This window comes from Labrus mixtus, chromosome 24 (assembly GCF_963584025.1).
Source record: "Labrus mixtus chromosome 24, fLabMix1.1, whole genome shotgun sequence".
Taxonomy (NCBI): Eukaryota; Metazoa; Chordata; class Actinopteri; order Labriformes; family Labridae; genus Labrus; species Labrus mixtus.
The window spans coordinates 6,029,201-6,039,200 of NC_083635.1; the positions used below are offsets into that span (position 1 = coordinate 6,029,201).

General features: G+C 45.2%; 1 protein-coding gene across 2 annotated transcripts in view; it reads left to right on the top strand.

Annotated features, from left to right (window-relative positions):
• Nucleotides 1–10,000, top strand: part of pard3ba (par-3 family cell polarity regulator beta a) — a 156,996-nt gene that overhangs the window by 137,102 nt on the left and 9,894 nt on the right. For both annotated transcript variants that reach the window (XM_061032381.1, XM_061032382.1), the window contains one exon: nucleotides 1,245–1,321. In XM_061032381.1, coding sequence (XP_060888364.1) covers nucleotides 1,245–1,321 — 77 coding nt within the window. The remainder of the gene's footprint in view (nucleotides 1–1,244; nucleotides 1,322–10,000) is intronic.

Sequence of the window (10,000 nt, forward strand, 5' to 3'; positions counted from 1 at the left end):
CTGTTTGCCAACAAAAAGGAAGACAATGAAGAAGAAGATGGGAGTGGGCTGGTTCTACTGTTTTGGCTTTTCAGTGTGTATGGAAAATTACCAGAAAAACGTCAGAGTACCAAACATTTCCACATTTATTTGAGTTTTTTGGCCGTCAATTCCCCGACCGCCTGCTCTGGATGTCATGTTTTTTTTTTACGAGGATGTGTTTGCATGTAGCGTACACACACATGTTCTTTAAAGGGGGCACGGTGCTTACATGTCCTCCCATGTGTTTACGTTACCACATGATTTCTCCCTTTCTTGTTCTTTCCCTTTTTTTTTGCGTTGAAACCACTCCACTTCAAACCGACACATGCGCGCTTTAAATGCTTCGTTCACATCCTCTGAGTAGAAATAAGCATCAGGCTGAAATATTACCGAGGTTAAAAACAGCCCGCAGACCATGGGTGGTCTCCAGCCACGAGGTTCAAGTTCCTTCGAATGGTCTGCAAACAGCTCATTAACACATTTTCCTTTCCCTTAAATCTCTTCCTGAGTGACTTCCTTAAAGCGTGGTTTGACTTAGAGGCCGTACTCCTGATGGATGTTTTAGTCTAAATACTGAAACTACCCAAAAGACTTTAAGAAATGAAGGTAGCCTCTTGGTTTCTAGAAGTGCCTTTAATCTGAATTCCTCTTAATGGTCATCAAGGGGCGACTCCAGTGGTTGTAGTAGTAGTATAGAAAGTTATGAATAAATACCTTTAGCTTGTTTTATGACCTCAGTAAACACAATTAATCCTAATGAGTTCATGGTTTAAATCTCTTGTTTCACGTCTCCTTCAACACTTCCATATATAGCAGTGGACGGGTGGTTACCTGCAAAAGTCACCCAGGATGGAGACACAGAAACGCCTCTCCAACCAGTCATCCCAATATGTTCCTTTTTGTTCTAAAAAAAACCCAAAAAAAACAGATTGCATTGACAAAAACGAGCAAAATGCTTCAATCAATGCCTCAAAAAAAATACATCAATAAACCAATGGATGAGGACACAATGGCTGCGTCCATCACTATGAGACTTGACTGTTTGAATGTTTATTTAAACTTTGCACCAACATGAGACCCATCTTTGCTGATGCAGAAGTTTGTGTGTCTTGAGACTGAAAGGAGAATCAAATCTTCTTAACGGACAATAAAACTATGTTCTACGAACAGAATCCTGACTTTGTTTGTGCCCTCCTCGTGTGTGTGTGTGTGGGTCCTCGCAGATGGCGCCCAGAGGAGCCGAATCTCGTCCTGCGAGAGTCTTTGAAGACGTGGACCGACAGTACGCCACACAGCCCAGGTGAGGACCCTCTTTGTGTGTCTTATTCCTCATGCAGGAAATGAAGGGATAACTTCTGGACCCTCCCTCCCTTTGTGTCTCCCTCAATCACACACACACACACACACACACACACACACACACGGCACGGCACGGCACAGACTAATCCTCTTTGGAGCTTATAATTAAATCTGGAGTGTTTGCCTTGGGAGTGTCTACTCATCCCAGGAATAGGAGCGTTCAACTCTCCGGAGAGCGGGGCACAGGCAGGAGGATCTCACACACACACACACACACACACACACACACACACACACACACACACACTAACACCGACACACACACACAGAGCTTGCTCTCATGAAGGATGTATAACCTCTAGTGTGGGTTTAATGCAACTGCACATGCGCCTCTTATTTATTGAATAAGCCACATGTTTACACAGAGACCTCTTCTGTTCTCCACACTAGTGTTCTCCACGGCGCTCATACGTCACACAGGAATATGGCCTGACTATATTATGTGAAATGTTGTGGAGCGTGGAGTGTCGAGGAAAGTGAGAGGAGGAGAAAAGCGAGGGGACACCGGGATGGAGAGAGAGGGAGGGTGGAACAGTGAGAAAAAGAGAAGAGTCATTTCATGGGTTATTGCTCCTCCTGATATGACAGGCACCACGGAGCGCACACATCATGAGGGCTCAGGCCGGGAGCAGAGTCTGGGAGACATGAAGGGGGAAGCAGAGAGTTAAAGTCGACTGTTACTGCGGAGACGAACCCAAATGGAGACAAACAGACGGGAGAGAGACTTTGAGGACCTTTGACAGCTCGGTCCGAACTGAACTCCTGTACGCAGACGCAGAACAAGAAGAGCGCGAGCCATCGTTAGAGTTGAAACTTTCTCTGTCGTTAAAAGGCTGCAAAACTGAAAACCTTCCAAACCATTCAGACCTGCATGAACTAAAGCTACAGTCTGCATTTTCATATCGGAATCATTAACACACTGCAGATAATAATGAACAGAATATGTGATCTAAGTGAGCTACGAGGCACAACTGTGAGATCACAGGCCCCCCCCCCCCCCCCCCCAAGTGGTTTACTAAGTTTTCATTGGTCAGTAAGTCCAGGAAGAAAACACTTACTTAGCTAGTTTTCGTCTTTTCTCATATGACAAACTTTTCTTATTTGACAAACCTTTTCATTAAGACAGGTAGCGCTGCTGGTTGCGAAAGAAAAGATTTACAAACACAAGCGTTAAAGTGACATTAAATTAGTCGAGAGCGTCCAGACCGTGATGAAACAGTTGTGAAATTAGATATCGCTCGAGAGGACAGCAGGTTCAGGCTGCGATACAGATGCTTTTGTAAGTAATGATGTTTGATCGAGTAGCAGCCATATTCTCCGGCTCTTAACGTCTTGGACGTGAAGATGATAAATACGGTTTATCCTCCTCTTTGAAGTATTTTTAGGCACGACACTCGTAGGAAATCTTCAGTTTGAAATGTATACGGCACAGTGAACATGCTGCAGGGGACACTTCCTCAGCAGGAGAGCCACAGAAGTGCCAGATCGAGTGTGAACACTACTCAAACTCATATGTTTTGTGTTCTCAGGTTTGATGTTCCTGTAAAGATAAATCACAGCTTCTCTGTCCCCAACACTCCCCCGACTCCCCCCTGAACATAAATACAGAGAAGGGAGGAGGAGGAGGAGGAGGAGAGGACGCAAATATATTCCCGGAATGGGTTTTTTTTTTGGTTTTTTTTCCATTGGAGGAAAAAACAGGAGAAAAAGGGAGAGCAGACACTGCAGTGAATTGAATGCATTTTTCAAAGTGGAGCTGAACTTTGTGCAAAATCCCCCCGGGGGCCGCCATTATTGAAAGCCATTTCCTCTCAAAATGAGTGCGGCTCCACCATTGGCCTGGCTCTCATTAGCATACATTTGGCCTGCCTTTGTGTGGAGCCGGCTGGGGCTGCAGCTGGAGGGGTGGGAGTGAAGGAGGTGAGTGTGTGTGTGCGTGTGTGTGTGTGTGTGTGTGTGTGTGTGCGTGGACAGAGCTGGTGATGTGGTGAAGCACCTCACAGATGGGAGCATATGCAGAGAGAGCGGAGGAGAGGTAAGAGTCAGGAGGATGGGAATGAAATGGAGACAGAATTGAGGCTTTCAGGCAGACATTTGAATATTTCACTCTCAGTCTTGTGTCACTACAGTAACCAGCAGTATGTCCACACACACTTCTGACACAAACAGGCTGGTAAGGCTTTTAAAGATGATGTTTTTCCAAATATTAGAAGAGTTTTGTGCATTTTCTTCTCCAATCAGCTTACATCATTTTGACTTTTCCGAGCTTAAATGGTGGACTTCACTGTTTTTAAAACGAAGGCCCTTTTTGGGAGATATTTTGGGGTCTAAATGACAAATATGAGATTCAGATGAGAGCCTTAAAACAGACTAAGAGTTAAAAGAGTTTGTTTGTGTTTTTCTCTGACTTCTTTGTTTGAAATAGTTCGCCTCAGATTCAACACAATACAAATAAGCTAGCTGATCGATGCGGTCGCAGAGCAGCAACTCCCGTGTCCTGTCGTGTCAAATGGTTATTCTTGCCAATTGAATCCGGCGCTTCAACAAGAGAGATGCAACGCTGGTGTCTGGCTGCTTCTCTTCAACAAAAAGTTCAGTCTATGTACATATGCTTTAGACCAGCGCAACTTGTTTTTTTCAATCCAGTCGGATCACTATCACCTCTGATCTCGTGGTGTGAAAAAAGTAAAACGTAAAGTAAGAGTAAAACTTGCCCCCTTTCTGTTTGGGTTCACTTCCAAAATCTGAGCTTGTCAGTTTTGATCGGATACACCCTGAATGATGACACTGCAGCAATTTAAGCCACTCCCACATCTGACATCTTAATCAATCTGCAGGCGCAATTCCAGAACTCTTCTTGTACCTGGATCCACCACAAATCCCACAGGATGTTAAAATCGAGCCGAGTTTTAAAGGACCACAAGTTCCCTTCATAATATGCAGCGTATTCCCTTTTTCTCACAGTAAAACAAAAACAGAGCAGCACGTCAGACTTTCCCTTTCACTTCTTAATTGAGTTGGAAAATGTTTCTCAACACAATCCTGCAGTCCAAAGTACAGACTCGTTTTACCCAGGTCTGTCTGGCTATTCCCCCCTTTTCAAATCAAGAGTAAACCCTGGACCTGTAGGACTGGCTGCCAAAGTCGAGGGGCTGATGGAAAAAGAAGTGGACCTCAGTCTGAGACTTTTTTTTTTTGCTGAGGGCTACAGCGCAGCAGCCAACGAGAGAAGCCGAAGTCTGGGAAAGCGGATTTGGAAAGAGAGCTGAAAGTGGCAGCGTCGAGAGCTTTGCCCCAGGGAGGGTGATAGTGCTACTTTGGCTCAAACTCCCCCTCTCCATTGGCCATTAACGGTGGGGTGCAGCTCAGCCTGCGGATAGGCTCAGTGCTTGGGGACACACACAAATGCACGCACACACACACACACATGGCCATATGGAGAACATTAACGTCATTACCAATTCAAAGCAGCAGGTCATGGGCGCGGCGACCCAGCCCCGGGTTATCCAATCAGGGCACCTTCTGACCCACTCCCCCAAGGTGATTGGATTAGGGGGCCGGTTTGGCGCGGAAACGTTGCTGGCCGGGGCTGATAATTGGCTGATTAATGTGCAGCCGACGGCCAGTCAGCCAGAGAGCGCAGGGCTCAAACCAGTGGACTAAAGTGGCCTTTTGAAGCTCTGGTCACACATGGACAACAGAAAGGAACACAGAGTTTGTATAGGAGAGGCAACACAAGTGAAGTCTAATGGACCCAACATGCAACCAACACAAAGTGTTCTTTTTGAATCCATGCGGATCACTATCGCCTCCCGGTTTGCCGTCCATCATTATAAGAAGCCGTTCAGGTTTATTCATGAGAAGCGGCTGAATGCTCGACAGAACTCTCCTCCGCCTCCTTAGAAATCCAGAGGCAACATCTTGATTGTCCTGAGCATGTTGAGCATCCTCCGGTGTGTGGCAGAGTGTCCCTTAAGGACTCTCTTCTGACCTTCCTGAAAAATGTTCTCACTTAAAGGCACTTGCCACACTTCCAGCCACTTGGGCTCCTTCACCATGTCGCAGCACATGGACCCTCTCACCCCCCAGATAGACCTTCATAAGCCGAGTCAGGACTGGACCGAATAATGACTCAGCACACCGTGGAGTGAAAGCAATTTGTTGATTAGAAACAGAAAGAATAAATAAGGAAAGATGAGAAGAAGATTAAAAATGAAAGTCTCGTATTTACTCATTTGTTTCTGACTCTAAAACCGTCGCTCCTACCTCGCACGGTTGACTGGTTGTATATTTCTGAGCGCTGTTATTATTTTAGCGCGGTAATAATGTTACAGCTCGCAGTTTGGAGCGCTCAATGATTTAATACGGGTTTTTTCAAGGTCAGCTGAGAAATCACATTTTCTCCCGCGCTCGCCTCGTCTTTATTAAAACCAAATCGTGCTTCTCACAGTTTCATAAGCGATCAACAGTTTCCCCACATGCTGCCGTCCAGCTGTCGAATGACTCACTTTCAAACTCAGCCCGACTCCGTTAGAGTTATTGTCTCCGTAACTCATTTAATTTCTCGCGTCCTGGAGAGCTCGGGCATTTTTTGAAAATAGTTTTACCCCAGACCAGCTGCTGATATCTTTCCAGGACCCTCTGTGATTGGTTTAAAGGTGACATGACCCATCATTGTTAAATAAGCACCAAGAGCATCTGAAGCAATGTGCGGATTATTTCCTTTGATTTCCCACGAGGTGTCCTGACCCGTCTCTTATTTGCGGGCCCTTTTATGAAGGAAAAGAGGCCGCTGGTGTGCAGAGGTAGCTCTGTTTGTCCAGCTAACGGGGTTTGGGCTCAGACAGAAGAAAAGGTAATGGAATCAGCGGTAGGAAATGAAAGGGCTTAAGGCAGCTCTACCGCTGGCTCTACCTGTTTACAATAACTTTTCTTCTTCTGCTCTCTGCATTTTTCCCTGATTCCATCAATCCTTCCGTCTGCTTTCTTACGTCGCTTCTGTTTATATCTCTCTGGCGTCTCCTCGCATCTCGTCTTCCCACGGTCTCTCAGGTCTCTATATGGGAAAATGAAATCGCGGCTTTATAAATAAAACAAAAGATATACACTCGGAGGCCTCGGCGCTCCCCGTGAGCTCCGAGAGAAACACAAAGACTGTCATGTACCAGTCTGCGTGACGCTCAGTCCGCAAATACAGACGGACAGGCAGATCTGTGGAGGAGACGCAGGAGTCATCTTGAATTCAAATGTTCTTCTCTTTGCACTTTGAGCAGAACAGAAAAGACTCAGGTGGCCGTTTCTTTGACGTCACGCTCAAGTTGTGGAAGTTGATGTGTTCTAGGGTGAAAGTCCTTCAAAAAGAGAGAATTAGTGGACTAGGATTATGTCACCACGATAGATTGTTTGATATAAACGTGATAGTAGTGTTGTAGTCAAGACCACACTATTCAAGACCAAGACAAACCCGAGACCAGAGTGCTACAAGACCGAGACACGATCAAGACCGAGACATTTAGGGATAGAGACCGAGTCAAGATCAAGACATTTAGGGATAGAGACCGAGTCAAGACCAAGATGTTTAGGGATAGAGACCGAGTCAAGATCAAGACCAAGACATTTAGGGATAGAGACCGAGTCAAGACCAAGACCAAGATGTTTAGGGATAGAGACCGAGACAAGATCAAGACCAAGACATTTAGGGATAGAGACCGAGTCAAGATCAAGACGTTTAGGGATAGAGACCGAGTCAAGACCAAGACCAAGATGTTTAGGGATAGAGACCGAGTCAAGATCAAGACCAAGACATTTAGGGATAGAGACCGAGTCAAGACCAAGACCAAGATGTTTAGGGATAGAGACCGAGTCAAGATCAAGACCAAGACATTTAGGGATAGAGACCGAGTCAAGACCAAGACGTTTAGGGATAGAGACCGAGTCAAGACCAAGACCAAGATGTTTAGGGATAGAGACCGAGTCAAGACCAAGATGTTTAGGGATAGAGACCGAGTCAAGATCAAGACCAAGACATTTAGGGATAGAGACCGAGTCAAGACCAAGACCAAGATGTTTAGGGATAGAGACCGAGTCAAGATCAAGACCAAGACATTTAGGGATAGAGACCGAGTCAAGACCAAGACGTTTAGGGATAGAGACCGAGTCAAGACCAAGACCAAGATGTTTAGGGATAGAGACCGAGTCAAGACCAAGATGTTTAGGGATAGAGACCGAGTCAAGATCAAGACCAAGATGTTTAGGGATAGAGACCGAGTCAAGACCAAGACCAAGATGTTTAGGGATAGAGACCGAGTCAAGATCAAGACCAAGATGTTTAGGGATAGAGACCGAGTCAAGATCAAGACCAAGATGTTTCGGGATAGAGACCGAGTCAAGATCAAGATCAAGATGTTTAGGGATAGAGACCGAGTCAAGATCAAGATGTTTAGGGATAGAGACCGAGACAAGATCAAGATCAAGATGTTTAGGGATAGAGACCGAGTCAAGACCAAGATCAAGATGTTTAGGGATAGAGTCCGAGTCAAGACCAAGACCAGGACATTTAGGGATAGAGACCGAGTCAAGACCAAGATGTTTAGGGATAGAGACCGAGTCAAGATCAAGATGTTTAGGGATAGAGACCGAGTCAAGATCAAGATGTTTAGGGATAGAGACCGAGTCAAGACCAAGATGTTTAGGGATAGAGACCGAGTCAAGACCAAGATGTTTAGGGATAGAGACCGAGTCAAGACCAAGATCAAGATGTTTAGGGATAGAGACCGAGTCAAGATCAAGATGTTTAGGGATAGAGACCGAGTCAAGATCAAGATGTTTAGGGATAGAGTCCGAGTCAAGACCAAGATCAAGATGTTTTGGGATAGAGACCGAGTCAAGACCAAGATCAAGATGTTTAGGGATAGAGACCGAGTCAAGATCAAGACCAAGATGTTTAGGGATAGAGACCGAGTCAAGACCAAGATCAAGATGTTTAGGCATAGAGACCGAGTCAAAATCAAGACCAAGACATTTAGGGATAGAGACCGAGTCAAGACCAAGATGTTTAGGGATAGAGACCGAGTCAAGACCAAGATCAAGATGTTTAGGGATAGAGACCGAGTCAAGACCAAGATCAAGATGTTTAGGGATAGAGACCGAGTCAAGACCAAGATCAAGATGTTTAGGGATAGAGTCCGAGTCAAGACCAAGATGTTTAGGGATAAAGACCGAGTCAAGACCAAGATCAAGATGTTTAGGGATAAAGACCGAGTCAAGACCAAGATCAAGATGTTTAGGGATAGAGACCGAGTCAAGATCAAGATGTTTAGGGATAGAGACCGAGTCAAGACCAAGATCAAGATGTTTAGGGATAGAGACCGAGTCAAGACCAAGATCAAGATGTTTAGGGATAGAGACCGAGTCAAGACCAAGATGTTTAGGGATAGAGACCGAGTCAAGACCAAGATCAAGATGTTTAGGGATAGAGACCGAGTCAAGACCAAGATGTTTAGGGATAGAGACCGAGTCAAGATCAAGATGTTTAGGGATAGAGACCGAGTCAAGATCAAGATCAAGATGTTTAGGGATAAAGACCGAGTCAAGATCAAGATGTTTAGGGATAGAGACCGAGTCAAGATCAAGATCAAGATGTTTAGGGATAGAGACCAAGTCAAGATCAAGATGTTTAGGGATAGAGACCGAGTCAAGCCCAAGATGTTTAGGGATAGAGACCAAGTCAAGACCAAGATGTTTAGGGATAGAGACCAAGTCAAGACCAAGATGTTTAGGGATAGAGACAGAGTCAAATATCCTATAAAGCCTCTCCTCTTGTGAACAAATATGAAGGTCTGCCAGGGATTGGCTGAATGATACCGTTAGCTGATCGAGCTAGCTGCTGTGACACCAATTACGTGTTGTTTAAACTCTAATGTAAACGGCTCAATGTCCAGTACTTTCCTCCTCACACATATCTTCAGTTGCTGTTGGTGTAATGATAATGATTTGTTAGACGTCTTGTGTTTCATAGCATCCTTTTATAAATCCTTGGAGCTCAGAGAAATGTGGGCGACCGTGTAGATTCTGCAAACTGGAAAACAGTGAACTCAGTTTGAACCGTGAAGAATCTAAGAAGCTGAGTATGAGATGTTGAGATCCTTAAGGAAAGCATCTGTTTCTGTCGTTAACTGTAACTTTCCTGCTCTCCCTCGGCACGTCTCTGTTACATGATTACTCTTACCTCCTCTGTGATGGCTGCTTGTGAGGCTTTTGGTGGTCCAGGAATGTCCTTAACTTTGTCCTGTTGTAATCTTTATAAATGGCTCTGGATTAGAATGCTTTTAAATGTGCAAATCATTCAAATGAAATGACACAGAGAGGTGATTATGGATGCTTTTCTGAAGCATGACATCACAAACCTGATGAATGAGTCTTAAACGTTCCTGAGAGCTTTATGAGAGAGCTTACATTCAGTCTGTTTGTCCTGCTGCCTCCCGTCTCTCCTCACCTTCTCATTTCCAAACCAAAGCTCCCACGCTGCACTTCTACCTGCCGCCGCTTCTGCACACACTCCCTGTCACCGCTCGGCATATACGCAGCAGACAGTGTAAACACGGGCCCATTTAGATGAGGC